Genomic DNA, 24,856 nt, shown 5'->3' with positions numbered 1-24,856 from the left:
AGTTGTGAGTTAATACTTCATCTTTAGATTGGTTTACATTTCTCTTGACTGCGAATGGTGTCATGTATGGTCTGTAATAAGTGTGTGTGTGTTGATAAATTTTAATTTTTCTTTTTTTTATCCCTCATCCAACGGTATGTTTTTATTGATTTTAGAGAGAGAGGAAGGGGGGAGAGAGAGAAATACTGATAGGCTGCCTCCTGTATGCACCCCGACTGGGGATCAAACCCACCAACCTAGGTATGTGCCCTAACTGGGAATCGAACCCACAACCTTTTGGTGTACAGGACGACACTCCATCTAACTCAGCCACCCAACCAGGACTAATTTTTTATAATAGATTTGTGTATTTTTATGGTAGTAAATGATAAAATAGATTAGTATCTACATCTATTTTATACACTCATGACATACCTTTTTCTCATTTTTTTTGATATTTCTAGGCTAGGCAGTTCACCCACCGGTTTTTGGTAAATTATTGCAAGTCTCCACAAAACTTTCCAATATATTTATTGAAAACAATCCCTGCATAAGTGGACCTGTGCAGTTCAAACCAGTGTTGTTCAAGGGTCAACTGTATATGGAACTAACTTTAGGCTAAGTGAAAAAACTTAAGCACAAAATACTCTGTTCTACATTATTTTATTTATATGACATTCTAGAAAAAACTATAATGACAGAAAGAAGACTAGTGATTGCCTGGAGCCTGGGGCCTAGGGAAGGGACTGACTGCAAAGGGCAGCAAGGGAATGTTTTAGATGATGGAAATGTTTTGTATTTTCATTGTGGTGGCGAGTGCATGACTGTATTCAGCTGCCAAAAGTCAGTATACCCATACTTAAGATGGATGAATTTTTATACCTTAATAAAGCTGGGGGAAGTTTGTAGTGCTTAATAAAATGCCAGTAGATAAGACATTATTAACATAAGGCTTAGTTGCTAAGCAATCTTTCAATGGATCACTAGCAAAAGGACTTTTAAAGGAAAATTTCAAGAGCCCACAACTAAGGAAAAAAGATTGTATTTTTGTCCACAGGGCCAGAGTGAGATGGGCCGTCACAGGGTGTGGCCCCCATGGATCTGGGAGCACTGAAGCAGCAACACATGGTAACCATGTTCTCACTGCTGCCACAGCCGGGACTGCTTCATATCTTGGGCTTAGCATTTGCTTAAAACCACAAATATATTTTTATGTTGCAAAATTTCATGTGGCTCCCTATTTTTGACTGAGACTCATTTGCTGCTACAGCATGTGAAATATTTTTTTCATGAAATACCAAAGTACCATTGAATGAACACAGTGGTAAAACTGTGATACATCATGGAAGATTTTAATTCACTACTGATTATGTACTGTTGAAATGTGACTGTTTTGTTTTATTTTTTAGGAACTGTGGAGTTTATTATGGACTCACAGCACAATTTCTACTTCATGGAGATGAACACGAGACTGCAAGTGGAACATCCCATCACTGAGATGATCACAGGAACTGACTTGGTGGCGTGGCAGCTTAAGGTGGGAATGTGTTTCTACTAAATGCCAGGTTACCTTCTGTCCTCTTAAACGAAGGTGTCATTTTGGATAAGGGTCCAATTCTTGCTGGTTGTGATGAGGAGAGGAAAATGGGAGGTTAAAGGTGACACTGCGTTTGATGCTATGACATTGTCACTTTATGGACACAGATTCCTAATCTGTTAATTACCATCATTTCCCCTTAGGCAAGGGGCAGCCTGCCAGTGAGCTGCTGCCACTGAGGGTGGCTGGTGACCACATTGTCTCTGGGGCAGGGAGTGGGTGCGGGGTAAAAGGGGTCAATGGGGAAAAAGGGGGACATCTGTAATCATTTCAACAATAAAGATAAATAAATAAATAAATAAATAAATAAATAAATAAATAAATAAATAAATAGTAAATAAAAATAAAATACATTAAAAACAAAAAACCCCTAAAAAAAAAAAAATAAAGCCTTGTGCTTTACCTAAGGCCATCCTTCTGGGCCAGGCCATCATTAGATTTTAGAGGCAGGACAGATGCCAGCCAAGATGAAATGAGCTAAAATAGAGTTGGGAAGGAAGAGCCCCAGGGAATGATCTAGATCAACTCAGTGGTCCATGTGCAAGTGCTGACTTACACACGGTTGCTGGTCTATGGTGGGATAAGTATGAACATTCACAGTACATGATTAGAAGTTTTTAAAGCAATTTGGCATGGCTATGACATACCTACTGGTTTTACAAAAGTTTAAGTCCACAACTGTTCCTTGATTATAGATAGTGTGAGAAGCACTGGCCTAAACCAGTTCCACAAAGCATATTATTAATAATATCTTAGTATTTTTTTTCTTCATTGAAAACACTAGATTATATCTCAGCCTTCTTTTTTTAAATATAAAAAAGGTTTTTTAAGTCATATGAATAGTTGATTTCCGTGGGATTCTTAGTTTTTTATATATCCTGAATCTAAATTGGTCTTTTCATATTGTGGTGCTAAAGTCTTGATTATTTTGGTAATATTGTCTTTTCAGAACTTCTGTGGGCAATAATATGATGTTTCTTGTGCTATTTCCTTGGAGATGATTGGTAGTTTTCATTGAGCCAAAAGATTCTTCTGGGCCTCTGTAGCCTTGGGAGCTAATGAGAACCAGGCACATCAAGCTAGTAAGTGTTAGCGGGTGTCAGGAAAACTGTAGTGGATATGAAAGCTTCTGGAGAGAGTGCTTATGTTTCCAGAATTCAAGGAAAAAAATTTTTTTTTCTGAAGTAGTAGCCCAAGAGAGCCCAGAATCTTGAAATCATGAAGGATAAAAGGTATCTAAGGAGAGGGCTGCAGCCTGTGGTTTGAAACAGCGCCGGGAAGGCATTCTATTCAGTCCATTGTCCTGCTCTTAACTGCTGTGGCTCCTGATTTTTCTCATTTATGTACTGAAAGAGATGAAACCTTTGCTTCTGTTTTATGCTTACCTGTTCAGTGTGACGCTAAGTTACTTAGGGTTTTTCCCCCTGTATCGTTTGCTTTCTCGGGTTGTCATTTTCTCATCTTGGAGGAAAACTTAAGGGGAGAGTGTGACAGCAAGTCCCCCAATAATCTTTCCCAAATTATACTAGTTGGAGAGATATGTCGTATTTCATAATGGCCAAAATAGTAATAATTATAGCAGTGATAAACAGCAATGCTCATCCTGTTTATAATCTGGTGTCATACAATATACATAAACATAATAAAATTGGAAAACCATATGTCCCCCTTTCTGTTTTGTTTTATCACTTGCTTGCTGATTGAAATTACAAAGATGTCTAATGTCATACTATGGATATAGGCATAAACACCAACTAAAACTTTACTATTAAAAAAAAAAGATTGATTTGGTAACTGAGTACTAATGTTTTAGATGAAAACTGAGACTGTAGTGCCAGAAGAAAATCTTAGTTTCAATTATATTGGGAAAAAAACCACTGATTTTTATATTTATAATTTAGTCAGCAGTTTGCCTGCTTTCTCTATTTTAAAACTCTGGAAGCCCATTGTAATTAATACTTTATTTTTAAGCTGCCTCTTTGTTTAAATCTCTTTTTGCTTTTGCCCAATACTCGAGGGGATGGATAAAATAATAATTTTTATTTGGCTTCATTGTAAAGTCCAAATGTACATTTTACGTAAAAATGACAAGACCACCAACTTACTAGTCTCATAGCTGCTTTAAGGTGGGTTTTTATAAGAAGTATATACTCTTCTGTTACCAGGTTGCAGCAGGAGAGAAGATTCCTTTGAGCCAGGAAGAAATAACTCTGCAGGGCCATGCGTTTGAAGCAAGAATATATGCAGAAGATCCTTACAATAACTTTATGCCGGGGGCCGGACCACTAGTGCATCTCTCCACCCCTCCAGTGGACCTTTCCACTAGGATTGAAACTGGAGTACGGCAAGGTAAATGGAAATAAAACAGAAAGTCTTTTTGAATTTTTAGTGCGTTATTTTTGGATGGGGTCTTTTCCCTGTGTTTTGTGGAAATGTCTAGTATGTTTCAAAATAAAGGATTTAGTTGGTTTCTCGGTAATCTTTATTTTTCCTTCTAGAATAGTTATTTTTAAAGAATGACTAGTAATTTAACCAATATGCTCTTTTTTGAAATGCAGCAGTGTTTGGTGAAACCTAGCAACAAATATTTTGTGTGTATTGTTTTATATCTTTTACTTTGTCTGGTTCCAAAAATGATTTAAGGTAACTGATATTCTCTAAGCTTAAGGCACTCTGCCTCCAAGTCAAGCTGGAGAATTACTATATATATATAAACTTAGTGCAAGCTAAACAATAATAAAAGAAATTTAAAAGTAAAATAACAGTGCAAGAGCTATCATTGCTATAATTTAGCATTGATTAATAACAATGGTCATAAGTAGTAATTACTTAGCACTTATGTTCACGTGCTGTTCTGGGTAATTTTTCTATATAGGCTCCTTTAACCGTGAGAACTACCCTATGAGTAGGTAATATTAGTACCCCCATTTTCTAGATGAAGAGATCAGGGCACAGAGAAGTTAAGCGACTTGCCCAAGATCACCCTTGCAGCCAAGATTCAGACCCAGGCAGTCTGCTGTGAGCCACCACTATCTGTTGCCACCTTACTTTAGTTACAGAGAAGTTACAGCAGTTCTCAGGACTAAGAGGTAATGTTGGACACTTTTTAAAGAAGAAGTGTGGAGTGGATTTGAGTAGGCAGATTTAACAAATTAAAGAAAAGTGGACTTAAAGGTGTGTTTGAAAAACTGTAAGAAAATATGTGGCTGGGAAAATGGCTTAGGATGGTAAGTAGTTGGAGATGTGGCTGGAGACAGACATAAACTGAGATTAAATCATATGGGGCCTTGAAAGCCAAAATGAGGAATTAGGGCTTCTTGATAAATTGGCAACATTTTGATAGCTCTTGGCTAAGCCACAGCAAGATGTGGTAGTCAATAAATTTTTTAACTTAACATAAGCAGAACAGCTTGGAAAGAAAAGATGGCCCATGCAATAGAAAAGAAAAAACCTGTGGGGCCAACAGAGCTTGCAATGTAATTTTATAAACGTGCCCAAGGGGTTACAGATGTAATTCTGAGAAGGACTCCAGGTTCACATCTTGACACTGGGAAGGATAATTAGTCCAAGAAGCTTCTCCCAGCACTCCTTCTCTGTGTCCCCTGAGCCCCTGTGCATTCCTCAGACATTGCCCTTATATTATTTTATGGTAATCTATTCTGTGTCTATTTCCCCATCAGATGGTAAGATTCTTAAGGGAGGGACTGTCTTCCGTGTTATATTTGCAGCACCTTGCTCAAGCCTAGGCCTAGAACGTGCTCAATACATGTGGGTGGATGGGTAGATGGATGGATGGATGGGTAAGGAAGTGTAATCCAACCCCTTGATTTTATATATGAAGACCTTGGATGTCAGAGGGATCAAGTGACCTGCCAAAATCACAACAAGGCTCTAGAACAGTAGTCTTTGTAACGCACCACATCCTTTCGCTTCACTTAGTTTCTAGCCAGCGATTCAGATTCCTGTGCTCTGTCATCGTAATGGTAGCTGATGTTTGTCTGTCAGCTCAGCCAGGTGTGGCACTTGGCACTTTACTGTCGGGCCTCTCAACAACCCCCAAAGGAATTATTGTCCTTATTTGTCTGTTGAGGAAAATAGGGTGCAGGGAGGAGAATGCTAAGGGCAGTGATATGAGGGGCAGAGGGAAGGAAGGCAGGATGGGAATCCAGCCGTGTGTCTTTCAGTCACTGTTTTGGGGCCTGGTGCTCTTGGGTGGCCATACCCTCCTTAGACATTTGATAAGTTTTTGAACCTCTGTGAGCCTGAGTTCCTCACAAATAAAATGGTGGTGATAATATCTGTCATGCAGTGGTCTGTGAGGATTGAGTGTGGAGTGTACATAAAGCCCCAGCAGAATGTCTTGCTATCTATTGTATCCCTTTGGTTTTGACTTTGAGAGGTTGTTGTGGTTTTTCAATTTCAGGAGATGAAGTGTCCGTGCATTATGACCCCATGATTGCCAAGCTGGTTGTGTGGGCTGCAGATCGCCAGGCGGCCTTGACAAAACTGAGGCACCGCCTTCGTCAGTACCATGTGAGTGACGGGGGCCATGTCGGTGGCCCTGCTGCTCCCTGTATCTCTGCAGCCAGGCACGTCTGTCACGATTGGTCAGTCTTTGTCAGCTTATTTCCACCAACTACCCATATGTCACGATCAAAATAATTTTACTTGGGAGAATTTCCCATGGGTGTGAGTGAGGACTTCCTGATTTCAGCTAGAAAAGAAAGATTGCAGGACAAACTGTTAATGTCAGTGTTATACTTCAGTGAAATCTGATAGGAAATTCCTCTTCATCCTGTTGATAAGGCCCGCTACACAAATGTGGCCTACAGTCTGGCATTATTTCCTCCAAAGGAAAATAATTATGTTCAGTTTTATCCATTTGATAGTTTGTTGCTTTTCTGTAGCACATTAATATTCTTAGTGCAGTTAGTCTCATACCAGCTGATTTGGCTTCATAGAAAGATTTCTTATTAACCCATGATATTCTGATTGTTACGTGTCATTGCTTGGATCAACCTCTGGTCTCTGTGGCTCCAACCACACTGGCCTCCTTGCCATTCCTTAGACACACACAGCATGGAGCCATGTGTTTCTGTTTTCTCTTCCAGAATGTTCTTCCCCAACATGATCACAGAACTCCCTCCGTCCCACCATCCTCAGCCACTGCTCACCTCCTCAAAGTCCTTTTAAGGCTGCCCATTTATTTTTTATTTATTTATTTATTATTTTTTTAAATATATCTTTATTGATTTCAGAGAGAGGAAAGGAGAGGGAGAGAGAGAGATAGAAACAGCAATGATGAGAGAGTCATTGATAAGCTGCAGCCCGCAACCCGGGCATGTGCCCTGACCGGGAATCGAACCCTGATCGCCCAGATCCTAGGTCGACGCTTTAACCACTGAGCCATGCCCGGCCGGGCAAGACTGCCCATTTAAAATAGGATCCTTCACCATTCTCTGTGCCCTTAGCCAGTCTTATTTTTCTTCGTATCACCTGACATTGTATTAGAACTTTATTTATAGATACTATTTATTATCTGTCCCTAGAATGTAAGCTCTGTGAGGGCAAGGACTTTGTGTGCTTTGTTCTTCACTGTGTTCCCAGTATCTCAATCAGGGTCTGGCACCTAAAAGGTGCTCAGTACATGGCAAATGAATGAATGAACAAATGAACGAATGAGTAAACTCAAGGCTCAGATAGCTGGTTCTACCCTTGATTCCATTTATTGGGCTCAGCTTTATACCTTTTTTATTTTTATATCAGTGTGTAAAATTTGGATTTTAGTGTTGGAAGGACACTCTCTTGAGGTTTAATCCTAACCCCTCCCCAGTGTAGTAACCCTGCCCTCCCTCCACTGCTGAGTGTTCTGAGTGGCAGGCCTTCAATATCTTGCCAATAAATCTCATTTAAGTTTCTTAACATTTCTCACTTTGCTGGCCTGAGTCAATTAAATGTCTTCTCCACATTACCTACACTAACACCATTTCCTGTGGCCTCTTCATCATAGTAAATGTAGTTTTAAGTGTTAAGTTCAGAAATACAGTGATGCTGAAGAGGGGTTTGGTTTGGTTTGGTTTGGTTTCCCTGAGGGTTGCTCATAGTAGAAAATACTTAGCAAAGGCGCAGAAGCCATGCAAACGCGCTGAATCTCGTCTTCCCCACTCACCGGGGACGTGGGCTGGATTCTCTTCCTAGGTTGTCGGGCTGCAAACCAACATTGACTTCCTCCTCCGCCTGGCTGGCCACCCGGACTTCGCTGCTGGGAACGTGCACACTGATTTCATCCCTCAGCACAGCAAGGAGCTGCTGCCCGAGCGGAAGGGCGCGGCCAAGGAGTCTTTGTGCCAGGCAGCTCTGGGCCTCATCCTCAAGGAGAAAGCTGTGTCTGATGTTTTCCAAACTCAGCTGCAAGGTATGGAACGCACGTCTGTTTCCTCTGCTTGTCAAGATTTTACGGATAATTACTGAACGTGCATTTCTTTCTTTATGCCACTCTTGCCTCCCTTCTCAGTGATTGACACCATCCTCTGCTAATGTGGTTTGTAGGATAAGTAGAGCTCTTCACATATTCTGGGTACACTCCATAAACACTTTAATTTAATTTAATTTTATTTTAAATACATCTTTATTGATTTCAGCAAGAGGAAGGGAAAGGGAGAGAGAGAGATAGAAACATCAATGATGGGAGAGTCATTGATCGGCTGCCTCCTGCACGCCCCCCACTGGGGATCGAGCCTGCAACCTGGGCCTGTGCCCTCACCTCCGGGTATCAAACCGTGATCTCCTGGATCCTAGGTCGATGCTCTACCCGAGCCACACCAGGCCAGGCATCCCCCATAAACACTTTTAACCCTTTAAATATAACTTAACTAATCACCTAACAATTAGAGATGGATCTCTTTTCAGCCAACACTCGTTCCTGCACAGCCCGCGCTGACTCCTTCTGACTTCTTTTGCCCACCACTCCCTACCACCTACTTTGCTGTCGCCTCTGTACCTGCGGCAACTTCCTGGGTCCTGGAGACTCTCAGATTCTGCTGGATTAACCAAGATTTATTGTTATTTCCTCCTCTCGTTTTTGACTCTGTGATCAAATTTTTGACTAACTGGAGACCTGGGTACTTCACCGTGTCAGAGCCGGAGCACGGGAAAGGCTGGCAGAGGTTCATCCTGACTGCCTCGTGCGTGCGTCCCCGCCTCAGCATCCCTCTAAGTTGTTGCCCAACTTCCTAACACCCCCGGAAGCTGGAAATTCACAATGGAAATTCATTAGCTTATTACAGTTTCTGTCAGTTCTCCTTTTAAACACTTCTTCCCTCTGAATGGAGTAAAACCAGAGCTCTCCCAGACTTGCTCCATGATATTTCCTTAAGCTCACTCTGACCTTTGGAACAAACAGGAAAAAAAAAATTGAATCCATTTATCTCTTCATTATTGTTAGGATTATTATATTATTATAGGATCCTATTATTAGGATCATTAATTTCTAGATTCTTTCAAGAAAGTTGTATTGAAAGCTTAAAATGTATAATTACATCTTTAGGAGATTTGTGCTCTGTCCTCACTTTGTCCTGTTACATTAAATGAAGTGCAGCTAAATGTGCCCCATATGGCATTCCTAAGCCTGTACTTAGCATTTTTACAATGGAGTGTCCTCTTACTCTCACCTTTTCTTTTTAAAAAAATTTATAACCAGCACGGATATGAACTTCAGAATAAATTGCTTCACTTTCGCTATGCTGTAGCTTCTGGATGTTGTCCAACAGAGGGTGTACGACCAAACACCTCTGGGTGGGCCAGTAACATGGGGAATAAGGGAGGCCAGGTGAAAGAAAAACGGTGAGTGGTAGAGATTTGGGTGACCCGGACTGATTCGCCCCAGCAAAAGGGATGGCCAGCCCTGGCTGGTTTGGCTCAGTGGTAGAGCGTTGGCCCGCAGAATGAAGGGTCCTGTGTTAGATTCTGGCCAAGGGCACATGCCTCGGTTACAGGCTTTGTCCTGGTCAGGGCTGGAGCAGGAGGCAACCAATTGATATGTCTCTCTCTCTCCCCTGTCCACTCTCTGAAAAGCAATGGAAAAAATATCTTTGAGTAAGGATTAAAAAAATTAAATTAAATTAAAAAGGGATGGCTACTGTGTGGCTCATGCCACCAGAGGATGAGACTGTAGGCTGCAGATATCTTCAGTTTTTAAGAGAAGCTGGGGTTTTTCATGTGAAATTTCCTGGGATGCAAATTGAAATATCTAATTTAAATTTAAAGCAATGAGAAGAACAAAGAAAAACATATTTGAGCTGCCAGTATAGGAACTGTGCTTTCTGTTTTCTTTTGTAAGGTATAAATGTAGTAGGCTTGATGTGCATAAATTTATTGTTGAATTTCTTCTAGATCAATATTCTCCATTTGCATCCAGCAGTGGGAAAAGACTGAATATCTCTTACACCAGAAACATGACTCTTAGGGATGGTGAAAACAGTAAGTGATGTTTTATTAGAAGAGAAATGTGCTTTATAGAAATATATCACATTTACCTGGAAAAAAAAATGAATTCAGCCTGGCCACAATCATTCAATTACACTTTAAGATCCGTGGCCTAAACATTGGTGCACTTATACCAAAAAGACAGAACTGAGGTGGTAGAGGTAATGATTTTTATTTTTCTTCATTACACTTTCTCTATATTTTGTAAATATTCTAAAAATATGTCATGAAACATACATGGCAAAATGACTGAAATGAAATTTGCCAGGATTTTAGTGAGGTTACCACTGGGTGGTGGGATTTGAGGCGATCTTTTCTCCTGTGCGGCTTTGTAATTTTTGAGAATGTATTACTTTTATTTTTTTACCCTCCCCTCTCCTCCTGAGAATGTATTATTTTTAAATAAGAAAAACAGTATCCAAAACCACCCCAGGGAGGGAAGTGTATACCCACTGTTCAGGCAGTGTTTCAGGTGGAAGTGGCTTATTGGAGAGCTGTAATTTATTAAGTGCCTTATCACATGTAAATTTTTACCTTTACAACTTAAATAAGGGGGAGTCACCATTATAGCCACATACAGCTGATGAAACAGAGGCACTGAAGGTGCAATAACTTACTCAATACTAATAAATGGCAGAGCCATAATTGACACCTAATCTTTCTGACTCTGATTCCTATGCTATTTCCACCACTCTTTCAGTGGCAAATTGATTTTTTATTGCAAACTAATTTGAGTAGGCTCAGGGCTGATTTATTGTAACTGAGCTTAGGAGAGGCTGACACCTAAGCCAGAGGAGTTTATAAAATTTTGGCTGGAACAGTGCACCAGAGGGACCAGAATCATGTGGTAGCTGGGGGCTGCAGTACAGATTGCGTGGGAAGCCAGAGGGGTGCAGAGTCAGAGCTGGGAGGGCTGGGTAGCCTTGACGGTGAGTTATCCTTGAACTGTGACAGCTCCATAAAACACACCTATGAGATAGAACAGAATCTTCCTGCCAGCTCGTCACAGCACCCTCCTCTTTACCTAGATTCTATGTAGACATCCACTCACTTCTTAACAGTCTTTGTTCACACAAGCTGACTGGGTTACAGCTCTTTAGATATCTTTTCATCCTGAGCCTAGATATCTGGTCATTACCTTAAGTGTACCGAGTACTTGGTAAGAAAGTTTGCAGACATCCCCTGTAGAGTGGCATTCTGCAAATGGGTAAGCTATCCATTTTATGCTGGTGTATTTATTCATTCCATCCCAAAAAACAGGACAAGATTTTCATCCAAAATATGGAAGTGTCTTGCTCTAGACTGAATATGCTGAGTACAAATATCAGCAGCAGTACAATTTTAGTGGCCTCTTCAGCCTAAATTAAACGGAAAAATAGCCTGTGTGATTATAATTCAGATAAGCCACTGTGTTACTTGGCATGGATTTTCACAAAGGCACTGAGCAATGTTTTGAATTATATTGCATTTCTTAGAATTTTTTTAACTAACTAGCTAAATATATAATTGAAAAGCCAGCGTGATTGCTGTTCACTACTTCCTTTTGCCAGTGTTTTTCACCAATGATCCAGGTCTGAATGTAACCGCTTTCAGAAATGTTATGCTAATCAGCAATGACTATGGTTAAATGAGGGCGCACCAAACAAGAGGTCTAAGAGCCCAGAAGCATTGACGAATCTAAAGTAGAACCAACTCTTAACAATCTCAGCGAGAATGACCAAGTATTGTATATAATCGGGGCTCGGAAGATATTCTCACTTTGTTACTAGTGGCCATGTTTCACTGATCCCCTCCCTGCCCTCAATAATAATAACAATAATAGCTAAGATTTATTTTTTGATATATGTCAGATATTGTGTTAAGTGCTTTTCATGAATTATTTCTTTTGCATTTTCAAAACAGGTCAGTGAAATTGCTGTTATTACTAGTGTCAACTTTATAAAATTTTTATAAAAGACTTAGAGAGAAGGATAATTTTCTTACAAGCACACCAAAAGTAATTGGTAGAGCCAGAATTTGAACCCACACTTTAGAGTACATGTGCTTACCTAACACTGCTTCATGCTAAACTTTCATACCTATTAAATATATAAGAGGATATTTAAGATTCTCTTTTGGGATATCAAGAGATATCTAGGAGAGGGAGAAACAAGATGAGTTACCCTGTAAAATATACAAGAATTTAGACTTTTTCTGGCTGTGACTTTACTATGATTCTAATGGCATTCATGTCATTTAAATACTTTTTTATGTTTTATAAATTCAAAGAAAACTCATCTGGGGTAATTGGATGCATTTTCTCTTAAAAGGGGTTAAAGATGTTGACAAGATACAGGGTGGAGAAGTTTCATTCATTCATACATTCAGTACAAAATTTTTGAAGAAGCAGATATTCTGAATAATGTAAAGAAGAGAAAAAAAGGTGCCTTTATCCCTGTATTTTTCTCTTAAGGAATTTACCACCTGGCAGAGAAGTGTGTGTGTGTTGGGAAGATGGGTGGTGTCGGCTGATAATGTAGGCCCTGGAGTTAGACAGTATGGGTTTGAATTCTGGCTCTTGCTGTCTGTGACCCTTGGGCAAGTCACATACTCTGTAAGCAGAAAGTATCCTCAGCCGTACATGGGCATGATAGTGGGAATTACTTCCTTGTGTTGTTGTAGATATTAAATGAAACAACACATGTAAAGCACTTAGCTCATTGTATGGCATTTCGCAGGCAGTCGATAAACGTTAACTCTCATCATCATCATCATCAAACTATCGCCTTGCTACTATGGAAAGAACAAAGGAGATATGTATGTCACATGTTAACTAAAATAAAGTTGGTTGCAGAACAATATGTATAACAATGTCCTATTTTTATAAAAGAAAAATACAAACTTGAATGTGCATTTTGAAAGGTCCAAAAGGATTCACACATTCAAGTGTTTAATAGGACTTACATCTGGGCAACTGGGAGGACTTTTTATTTTTGCAATTTTTAAAACAAATGATGCAGAGAACTATCACTTTATCATAACCCGGGATGAGGGGAGAATCATAATGGCATTTATATGCAGAAGTCTAAATGTACAGCGGAGAGGGGATTCACTCACCTAGACAGGCTCTTCCCAAGTGAGCAGGATGTGAAGGAGGGCGGGGGCTTGGGTGGAGGGGCCTGGTCATGGGAAGGATGGAGACACGTGGAGAATAGGAATCGGTCCATTCTCCCGCTGAGTTGGACATGGGGCTGAGTAGAAGAACGGTGGGAAAGAAGACTGAGAGCTTTGTGCTCTCAGTACAAAGCCAAGTATGTTGAATGTGGTCGGGACACGCTAGGAAGCATCAGCTGGAAGGGTCGAGACTGGAGCAGGAAGTCCTAGGAGCACCCCTCAGGTCAGCCAGGCCTGAGGCCCACTGTCTGCAGTAGGGCGGCGTGGAAGAAATGGGTAGGACGGGCGTTCAATGGGAAGAATTTGGTGGCTTTTTGGTGACTGTTGGAGGCAGAAAGCAAAGGAGAAGGAGAGGCAAGAACGACAGGTTTTAAACCTGGATGACAAGGGGAATAACATTGCTAGTCGTGGAGCTCACAGGTCAGCAGGGAAAGCAGGTGGAGGTGGGAGAAGATTTGTTGGACCCACTGTGTCCATTTTAGAGTAGGGATGGAACATTTAGCTGTCATGACTTAGAGTTTTGGGGAAGGAAGGTTGGAGCTGGAAACAGATTTGAACTGGCGGCATCAAAATCATGGCTGAAGTGTCAGGACTTGATGAAATGACTTTGGTCTGCATTCTCTACCCCACAGAAGTTTTGATTTCCATCTCCCAGGATAGTCTTTAACCAATTCTTTAGTCACATAATAATATGAGTACATTGTTTATTACATTTGTATAGCCCGTTACAGTTTATAAAGTACTTTCACATTGATGTAATCATTGTTACATCTCATCTATTTAATGGGTTGAATGGATCAGAGAATCAAGACTCAGAGATTTTAAATGACTTAGTCAAATCACAGAGGTGATCACGCCACACAGATGGCAGATTTGGGTCTTAAACCAGAACTTTGTCCCATCTAATTGCATTTTTTGCTATAACACTGCAGCCTTTCTTGTAGAGGGAAACATATCTAAAATAGCCTACAACCTTAAAAAGCTAAACTCCATTTCTAAACAAGAAAAGTTTGAAATTCACCTCTATTGAAACCTGCCTGGTAAGTGTTTTGGTGTTTGTTTGTTTGTTTGTTTTTAAATCTTTATTGCCAGGGAGTTAACAGATGTTAATATCACTAAGAGCTAGTTATCTTTATATTGAAAGTTGGATTTTTGGAATCTCAGTTACTGAATAAATGAAGGTCTTCTAATTTTGTTTTATTTTTTCCCTGGAAGATGTAGCCATAGCTGTAACATATAACCATGATGGGTCATATAGCATGCAGGTAAGCCTTACTGGTTTTGTTCTACAGTTCACAGCTAAATCTGATCTCTCTCATGCTGAGAATGGTCTTTTTACACTCTCCAGTTTCTCTTAAGCTACTGACTATTATATCTATAGTTAGGAGAATGTCATGTGCTTTCATTTCAGACCAATTTGAGGAAATTACCCCCTATACATTTTCTGATAGTTTACTCAGTTTGGCTGTGATTCAAAACTTGGCACAAAAAAAAAAAAATATCTTTGAATCAGACATCTACCAAGCCCCTGAAGTGTGTGGATGTATTTGTATCTAAAGCAGCAATTCTCAAACTTTTTGGTCTCAGGACCCCTATACTTTTCTTTCTTTCTTTCTTTTTTTTTTTTTTTTTAATATATATCTTTATTGATTTCAGAGAGAGGAAAGGAGAGGGGGAGAGAGAGAAACATCAATGATGAGAGAGTCATTGATCGGTTGCCTCTTGCACGCCCCTGACTGGGGATCGAGCCCGCAACCCGGGCATGTGCCCTGACCGGAAATCAAACCCTGATCGCCTGGATCCTAGGTCGACGCTCAGCCGCTGAGCCACTCCCGGCTGGGCCCTATACTTTCTTAAAAATCACAGAGACTCCCTAAAGAGCTTTGTTTGAATTAGTTACATCTATTAAATTTTACTTTACAGAAAATTAAACTGAGAATATTTTTTATTTTAATGTATATTTTTAAATATAAGTAACAAAATTTACCATTTTAACCATTTTTAAGTGTCCAATTCAGTGGCATTACATTCACATTGTTATGCAACCATCACCACATTAGTCCATAGAACTTTCCTCTTGCAAAACTGAAACACTGTGTCCATTAAACAGTAGCACCACACTGCTCCTTTTCCCCCAGCCACTGCCAGCTTTGTGTCTCTATGAATTGATTGCTAGGTAAAATCATTCAGCATTTGTCCTTTTGTGACTGGCTTATTTCACGTAACATAATGTCTTTAAAGTTCTTCCATGTTCTATCATGTGTCCAAATTTCCTTCCCTTTTAAGGCCTACTAATAGTTTATTGAATGTGTATACCACTTTGTTTATCCATTAATCTATTGATGGACACTTGGGTTGCTTCCACCTTTTTGGCTTTTGTGAATAATGGTACTATGAACATAGGTGTAGAAATATCTCTTCGAGACCCTGTTTTCAGTTCTCTCAGGCATATACCCAGAAGTAGAATTGCTGGATCATAAATATAGTAGTTTTGTTTTTAATTTTTTGAGGAACTACCATACTGTTTTCCATAGTGGCTGCATGATTTAACATTCCCAAGAGCAGTGCACAAGGGTTCCAGTTTTTCCACATTCTTGCCAACGTGTATTTTGTTTTTTGTCTTCTTTTTTATAAAATCCATCCTAATGGGTGTAAAGTAGTATTTCATTGTGGTTTTGATTTGCATTTTTCTGATGAGCATCTTTTCATGTGCTAACTGGCCATTTATATATCTTTTCAGCAATGTGTGTCAAGTCCTTTGCCCATTTTTTAAAAAGCAGACTGGTTTTGTTGTTGTTGAGTTGTAGGATAAATTGAGACAAGTCTAAAACCTAAGATTACACAAGCACACATTCCATTGCTGCAGAGTGATAACATTATCGCATGTCCTGCATCTCTGAACATTCCACTGTATACTTGTGAAAGAATGTGGCTTAAAAAGGGCAAATTACGTTAGTATTATTATGAAATAGTTAGATTTTATGGACTCCCTGAAAGAACCCCAAGTGATCCACAGGTCATACTTTGAGAATCTTTAGTCAAAATTTTTATGCTAACCCTCAATTAAAAGAAGTCCATTACACTGGCAAAATGAAATGCTGAAAGGGTTAAAAAGCAATGTGAGATCCCTGGCGGGTTTGGCTCAGTGGTTAGAGTGTCAGCCTATGGATTGAAGGGACCCAGGTTCGATTCCAGCCATGGAATCAGATGTGCCTGGGTTGCAGGCTTCATCCAGTCGGGGCGCGTGCGGGAGGCAACCAGTCGATGTGTCTCTCTCATATCCATGTTTCTCTCTCTCTCCCCCCCTTCCACTCTTTCTGAAACAACAATGGAAAAAATATCCTCGGGTGAGGATTACCCCCCCCCCCCAGAAAACAATGTGAGAACTCAACCAGATTCCTGTAGAAAGGTGCAGATTCAGAGAGTAGAGTAAATCAAGAGCTAAGAGATTTCAAATCCTGCAGAACAGACTCGTTGGTGATGAGCTTTAGGTTGCCCCACATCCCGAGACACAGTGCTTCTCCTTCTCTGAGAGTCAGAAAAATTATGGGAAGTTTACCTCCTCTAAGGTACGAGAGCTGTAATTCAAATTGGTACCTCTGGGGGGGAGTTGTTTTGTTTTTTCCTTTGTTTTAATTTGTCAAATACAGTTGACATACAGTATTTTATGAGTTTTAGGTGCACAACGTAGTGATTAGACCTTTATATAACTTACAAAGTGATCACCCCCATAAGTCTGGTACCATCTGACACCCACATAGTTAACACAGTATTATTGACTCTACTCCCTGTGCTGTACTTTACAGCCCTATGACTCTTCATTCCCTTTTAAAAATAACTTCAGTCTCGTAAAGCTATCTGGGGAGCCTTTGTGCTGTTCAATATACCAAAATTGAGAACTTTATAAGTATTTTAAATGTTATATAATAAATTTTATATCCTATTGGTTTTGGGACCCCTTTTTGTCCCTTGACAAATGGTAAATTGGCAGATTGTTCTGACCTGCTCATGGAACTATGTTCACGAATTTAGAAGGTGCTATTGTAAAGCTTTAAACAAAACTGTTCCCAATCTTACCTTTATGCCCTGAGAATGCTACAGAGTTTCAAATGGCCATTTGAGTAGGTTACAAAGCAGAGTAAAATGTCACGTTTAATTTAGGATAGATGAAAGCAATGTATAAATACTACAATATGACCTGTTTCACCTCAGCCTACATAATATGCTTGAAAAGAATAACCACAGGATTTTGACACTAACATCATGGGAATTGAGATGAAAAAGAAAGGGGAGATTTAAATGGATTTTTTGTATGTAAGGGAAATTTTGTTTGAGTATATATGTGAGAAAACATTATTTAAAACAGAAAGGTTTCATGTCCTTTTGCCATCTGCCTTGAAAGGTTACTTGTGAAATCTGTTCTTTGGCACTCTCTCTTAGAGTGAGAAAATTATGGTCAATATCCAGCTAATTTATCTCCTTAAATCATAACTGAAACCCATAAATTGGATCTACATGCTGGTGAGATAAAAGAAATACCATCTAATCATGTGGTTCTGGCTTTTTTCATTCCTGACTTTGGCACAGTAAAACTAAACCTGACTTTGGGTACTCAGAAATGAATACAAGCATGTAATATATACACTCAGCCAAATTTTAATAAGTTTGCTTAATTTTATTTGTATTTCTATTTTGCATTTATTACTATTGTTATGTGAATGTTTATCTGTAGCATTATGAGCGCTATGAATATGTTATATAATTGTGTTTCTATCTAGAGTATTTTGTTAATGAATCTTAGGGGGAAAGTTTCCACATAACTCTTTAAAAAACCATTTTACCTATTACCTTTGAAACTATTAAAAATAAGGGGTTAATTCTTATTTTATTAATTATGTAGGGTTGTTCATTTATTTTAACTGTCTTTCTGTTTTTCCTTTTTTTCAGATTGGAGATAAAACTTTCCAAGTCCTTGGTGACCTTCACAGTGAGGGAGACAGCACTTACCTGAAATGTTCTATTAATGGAGTTTCTAGTAAAACTAAGCTAATTATCCTGGAAAACACAATTTACCTGTTTTCTGTGGTAAGGTCTCTTCTTTGTAATAACACTGTTGGTGTTTGGGAGAAAATCGCTTGACCAGAGGCAAAGGGACTAGAAAGATCCCCTTCCTTCAATTGCTGCTGTCACCTTTTCTCTGTGTCTCCCTCTCTACTCGGTTTCTTTGCCATGTCCCTGCCTCCTCTTGTTCTCTTGTTCACACAGGCTCTCATTGATAGACACATATCTGTTTTCTTCCTTTAATTCTAAAATGTCCTTACACCCTTCTTGTCACACTGTCTCCCTGCTCAGTGCGCCTGTCCTCTCCGGGAATTGATGCTTTAACACTTTCCCCAGCCACCATGCCCCTGGCACTTGGCATCCTGGGGTTTGGGAGGAGGTGTCCCAGCCGGTCCCTGTGGGCAAGGCGCGCAGTAGGAAGGGGGTGGGTGCGTGGAGTTCTCTTGGCAGGTGGCAGAGGCAGGTCGCATGGATTTGGTTAGGAGTTTATTACGAGACCTTAGTGTTCTGCACCGGCAGAAGAAAGAATGGCTTATCAAAGGCACTGTGGCCCCTTCGGGGTCTTCTCACACTCAGGAACCACCTTACAGATCACGGTGCGTAGTGATGAGATGCCTCTAGCATTCAGGCAGAGCATACTGAGTCAGGGATGGCCTCACCTTGCCAGGCCTTCCTTCCCCCAGTCACTGTGCTGTGACCATCGACGGAAGAGGCCGCGTGGTGAGTGGTGAAGAGCGTAAGTTCTGAACTATGAAGCTGCGTCGACTCAGGTTCTGGCTTTCCCACTGAGCAGCTGCGTGGCCTTGGGCTTCAGCTGCCCCATCTGTACACAGGAATAATAACAACACCTACCTCACAAGCTTGTTGAGACGAATATATATATATGTATTTGTTAAGAATAGTTCCTGGCTCAGACTAAGCACTTGATAGTGGGGCTGCTGCTAAAAATGGCTTCCAGACAGTGGCCGACAGTTACCTGTATGGATTCCTCGCACCCCCTCTGAGGCCCATGCAGCATTGCTCCTGTGTAATGGGAAACCAGAACTGAGAGAGGTGCAGTAATGTGCTCACGGTCACAGAGCTGGATTAGAACCCTGGTCCTAAAGATGACTAACATTGAACAGATAGCTTGACAGCAATCGTTACATCAGGTGTATCAGTAAAATTACAACAATAAAACCTTGATTTCATTTCTGGCTTGATCCCTAATTATAGGAAGGAACTATTCGGTTGGGCATTCCAGTCCCCAAATACTTGTCTTCAGAGAGCTCAGAAGGAACTCAGGGAGGTACCATAGCCCCCATGGCTGGAACCATCGAGAAGGTAATCTTGTGAATGTATGTAGAGTAATGTCCAGTAAGGCAGAATGAATGTCTTTGTTGAATTTTGCCATATAGATTCCTTTTCTCCTCTCTAAATCTCACTCATTGGAAAGCATTCATTTCAAGAAATCAAGAGACTCTATGATAGATTCAAGTTCTATATTACAGTCTTCAGTGAAAATACCCATTTACCTAATTTATGGGTATTTTTATGGTTAATTTATTATAAACACTGTTACAAATTTTGAAAATGGGAATTTCCATAAGAGTACAAATAATTTAACTTGTCTTGTTATGATTAAAATAGAGTATTCACCAAGCATTATTCAAAAGGGCTGTTTTTTAAAAATATGTTTTTACTGATTTTAGAGGGAGAGGAAAGGAGAAGGAGAGAGATAGAAACATCAATGATGAGAGAGAGTCATTGATCGGCTGCCTCCTACACACCCCCTACTGAGGATCAAGCCCAAAACCTGGGCATGTGCCTTGACCGGAATCAAACTGGCAACCTCAACGCTCAACCAACTGAGCCTCATCTGCCAGGGCAAAAGGGCTGTTTTTTACTGTTAGATTTAACAGCAAACAATTTATCATGAAATAATGACATTTTCCCTAATGGACAGACTTGCGTCAGTGTTGAAATTGTAAGGCCAGTGTTGGTGAAGCACAGCGCGGTTCGGTGTCCAGGGCAGTGTGTAGTCAGAGTTGAGGTCCATGCTGATAACCCCTCGAGTGGGAATAGATCAGTCGTCTCCTTTCATATACTTGAATATAGTAGAATCCCCCAAGTGTATTTAAGTCTTAAAAATTCAACTGTATATTCTTGGTACTTTCCAAAAAAGAAGAAGGAAAACGATTCAAGTAGTTCGAGTGATTTCCCCAGCCGTCCCCCCAGACCGTTTGCCTCAGAGGCAGCGGGAGCGGAGGCTTCGATCCGCCTTTCACTCCTTCGCCCTCGTCCCCACAGGCCTCCCATGGCGTGGGCGTTGCTGCATTGGGTGCACAGCAGGGCCTTACGTTTAAAGGTGCCTGTTTTCCCCGTCACTGGCCCCTAAACCCAGACCATTGATTTCGTCGGACACTAAAGCCTCACCCAGTATTGAGTGACTTCGGGGTCTTTCAAGGCTGCTTCTCATTTTTCACGAGTTTTGTTCTACGCGTTGACTTTGGAGCCTAACTCTACTGTGTGGCATTTCCAAACACTCCTTCGTTACCATGTTGACAAAAAACCCAGGAGACTGTATGGGATATATGAGTTCATTTAGACACATAAAAAGGAAAATCAAGATATTTTTCTGGGGTTGCCAGTCAGTATGATTCTTTCACATGAAGATTGTTGGTGCAGGTACTGCACCGGGCCGTGAGGACTTGAAACACTCCTAGACGTCCTAAGAACTAAAGAAAGTTAGGCAGGGCCCTCTGCTCTGACTGCGGTGAAGACCTTCAAGTACAGTAGTCCTCCCCTGTTGGTGGTATGTTTTGTCTACACATTCATGAAAAAACAAAGGGGTCTCAAGATATATAAGATGTACTAATCTGATTCAAGGAAGACTAGATGGCTTGGGGGCTGGGGACGGGGAACTAAGTAGTGCCTGCCGCTGACAGCAGTGCCAGCAATGCCAGGCTGACCTGTAGGTCTCCTATTGTACCTTTGTCTTGGCAGACAAGACAGCCACAGACTCATGCTTCTGCTGTGTTCATTTATGTATCAGCTTGGACCACGAGGGACCTCTGTGTTTCCAAGTATTAACCTGCCACTCTGAACCTCTAGGTGTTTGTAAAAGCTGGAGACAAAGTTAAAGCTGGAGATTCCCTGATGGTCATGATCGCCATGAAGATGGAGGTAAGTGCAGTCATGAGTTCAGTTGCCAAGTAAACTTTGGGCAGTAGCAGACCTAATGGTTCTTTTCCCTTATTTAGTGAGTTAATACCATTTTAAATATTAAGAGCCATGGATTGATGAAGCATTAACTGCAGGAAAAAAAGCCCAAAACATTCTTCTCATTTTAATTTTGTGAAATCGCATTTGTCATTTGATTCTGAAATTAATGAAATTATCAGTAGCTTAGATTCAGGCAGTAACCCAACTGAATATTCGCTGTGGGTATTTTCCAGGGCCAGACCTAGGGTGCCAACTATCAGTATCAAAGTGAAAACCTCAGTCGAATTAAATTAGCTGTTTAGGTTTTAAGCTGGTTGGAAATTGTAGGCCAGTAGTTCTCAGACTTGGCCGCATATTGTAGTCACCTGGGAGCTTTTAAAAACTACTTGCCCACACCAGTTGACCTGGGATCTCCCATAGAGGGGCCTGAAGATCAGTTGTTTTTAAAAGCTTCCCAGGTGAGATTATACTGTGAAGCTTGGGAGCATCCCAGTTAGTGACCTTGAGTGGGTTACAGGTGTGTCAGCCCCCAAGCGCTCCTTGAAAATGTTATTTTCTCTGTGAACTGAGATATGAAAAAGGTTGGGAAACACTGATAGACAACGAAACAATTGGCTTCATTTTTCACTTTGAGTCTGACTTGGGTGTGTGAGTGATCCCCTAGTGTCATCACCATTGCTTGTCATGTCTTGTGTTTCTGCAGCACACCATAAAGGCTCCAAAGGACGGCACCATCAAGAAGGTGTTCTACAAAGAAGGCTCTCAGGCCAAGAGACACGCTCCTTTAGTCGAGTTTGAGTAAGAGGAATCTGACGGAAAGGAAGCAGGATACACTCCCATCAAAGAAATGGCCAGTGAAGCAGTATCCTAAGTACAGTATCTCTGCACCAAAAAGAGCAAGTGCCTTCCTGCTTCTCTCGGGGTCTGATAAACAGCAGTTTTCCTAAATGATTTTATGATTGTGTCAAAGCCCTTTCATATTTGAGAATCATACAGTTGGATCACAAATAATAAATGATCTTGAAATATTTCATACTAATAAAATTGAATTATACTTTTTTATTGGAAGCTAATATGGCTTGTTTCTGCCTCAAATTTTATACAATGTGGTATCTTTTGGGAAGTTGGGCAGCAACATTATCAGAAGGGAATGAGTAGAAAAGGTCATTTAACTGAATTATTTCCCAGTTACAATCATGATAAAAATGACAGTAACATATTTCAGAGACAAACGACATAGAGCTAAACTCACCAAGGTTTTATTTTCACCAACTTATTAGGGAGTTTACAGGCATGTTATCTCTTGTCTTTGTGATTGGAACATTTCTGTCTAGACTGCTTCTACCTTTATTGCATTTTCTAAGGTTGTGCAAATGTATATACAGTCTTGCACCACTTAATGACAGATGCTGTACTAAATACTGTAGGCAGTTGTAACACAGTCGTAAATACTTGTGTACCTAACCATATCTAAACATAGAAAATGTACAGTAAAAATATGCTATAAAAGATGTTAAAAATATATACTTGTATAGGGCACTTACCATGGATGGAGCTTGCAGGACTGGCAGTGGCTCTGGGTGTCACTGAGTGAGCGGTGAATGATTGTGAAGGCCTAGGACACTACTGTATACTACTGTAGACTTCACAAATACTGCACACTTAGGATATACTAAATTTAGTTAAAATTTTTTCTTCAATAATAAATTAACCTTAGCTTACGCTACCATTTTTACTTTGTAAACTTCAATGTTTAAAAAATTTTTTGGCTTTTGTAATAACACTTAGTTTAAAACACAAGCACATTATATAGCTGTGCAAAAATATTGTTTCTTTATATCCTTAGTCTATAAGCTTTTTTCTATTTGTTTACTTTTTAAAACATTTTTTGTTAAAAACTAAGACAAAAACACATATTTAGCCTAGGCCTACACAGGGTCAGGACCATCAAGATGTGTCTTCCACATCCACAACTTGTTCCACTGAAATGTCTTTGGGGCAGAAACATTTGGGGACCTGTCACCTGTGATAACAGCGCCCTCTTCTGGAATCCCTTCTGAAGGACCTGCCTGAGGCTCTTCTGAGGAAGGGTCAATCTTCAGAAATATGACCATGGTGGTTTGCTTAGCTTGTTTCTTTTTTTCATGACAGATTTGCTTGTAAGTAGATAATGCACCAAGGACATTCCTGTTGATGAAAACCTTTCAGTGTTGGGGTCCTTGTTTTCAAACTTTTAAGGAGCTTGATGGAGTCTGCTAAAAACCTGCTAAACCTTTCACTCAGAATTTCCTTGGGGTTTGGGTCTTCTTTTTTCTTCTGCAGTTTCTTTTTCTCTGTCTCTTCAGCTGTGCATCCCTCATTAGCTAGTTCCTCAGGAACCACCTCTAGAAGCTCCTCAATGGCATCCACATCCACACCCAGCTTAGCTGTTTGCCATCACAACCAGAGCCTTGTTGATTTTTAAACTTTGCCCTATGACACCACGATGGCTATGCCACTAGGCAATAGGAAATTTCAGCTCCGTTATAATCTTATGGGACCACTGTCATAGATGTAATCCATCCTTGGCCAAACATCATTATGCAGCACACGACTATTTTTTAAGAATGTAGGGTACTATATATTCTTTTAAAAGTAGAATAAATAAGTCAGAGTTTAAGGCACTTACATATACAACACTATATTGTTGATTTTACTGATTTTGGAAGACTGTAAAGGTATCTCCTGGAACATGCTATTTCACTCAGTGTTGCGATTCCAGGATTCACCTATGTTAACGCTCTTAACCTGTTTTTTTGTTGTTACATAGTATTCCAGTGTGTGTAGTAGCAGTTACTTACCCCTTCGAGCAACTCGGGGTGTTTCCAGTGCTTTGCTGCTGTGGGTAATGTGGCGATGAACATTCTTAGTGCATGAGTGCGTTTGTGCATTTATAAAAGTGGGATGCTAGGTCACAGGTATGCAAATGCTCAACCTTGTGAAATGATGTCAGACTTTCTTAAAGGGGCTCTAATAGCCAGGTAAACTTCCCTGCTAAAAAATAATTCAATGTAACCACTACCTGCAAGATAAAATCCAAACTTGCATTTCAGTCTGGCCCCAACCTAAAGTTCACACCTTTCTCTTAGCGTTCCCCCCCCCCAAGCACTTCCCAGTCCAGTTGAACAGGTCTGCTCCCAAATGTAGAACACACCTTGCTCATTCAACAGTGAGTCCCTGCTCCTTCATTGATAGTCTCTGACTTTCACCCCTCCCCCATTGTGCCCCTGGGTTCTCCTTCCTTTATAAAACCTACCTGATCATACCTGCTCACAAAACTCTGTACCCCAGCTCCTAAAAGATCTATTTTCTGCACCAGTCCAATGACATCAGTCTTCA

The 24,856-nt window shown here is 40.3% G+C and overlaps 1 protein-coding gene across 1 annotated transcript in view; it reads left to right on the top strand.

The window, feature by feature from the left end:
- The window catches only part of MCCC1 (methylcrotonyl-CoA carboxylase subunit 1), a 57,404-nt gene extending 34,853 nt beyond the window's left edge, over positions 1-22,551 (top strand). Inside the window, exons 10-19 of the mRNA XM_081139199.1 lie at positions 1,389-1,516; positions 3,742-3,925; positions 6,000-6,109; positions 7,775-7,991; positions 9,968-10,054; positions 14,429-14,478; positions 18,161-18,298; positions 19,490-19,597; positions 21,368-21,439; positions 22,182-22,551. Coding sequence (XP_080995325.1) covers positions 1,389-1,516; positions 3,742-3,925; positions 6,000-6,109; positions 7,775-7,991; positions 9,968-10,054; positions 14,429-14,478; positions 18,161-18,298; positions 19,490-19,597; positions 21,368-21,439; positions 22,182-22,280 — 1,193 coding nt within the window. The 3' untranslated portion in view covers positions 22,281-22,551. The remainder of the gene's footprint in view (positions 1-1,388; positions 1,517-3,741; positions 3,926-5,999; positions 6,110-7,774; positions 7,992-9,967; positions 10,055-14,428; positions 14,479-18,160; positions 18,299-19,489; positions 19,598-21,367; positions 21,440-22,181) is intronic.
- The last annotated feature ends 2,305 nt before the right edge of the window (positions 22,552-24,856 follow it).

The sequence above is a fragment of the Miniopterus schreibersii genome, assembly GCF_964146895.1.
Source record: "Miniopterus schreibersii genome assembly, chromosome: 5".
Classification (NCBI taxonomy): Eukaryota; Metazoa; Chordata; class Mammalia; order Chiroptera; family Miniopteridae; genus Miniopterus; species Miniopterus schreibersii.
The sequence above is the reverse complement of the archived record's forward strand: the minus strand, read 5'-3'. Positions and strand labels throughout refer to the sequence as shown.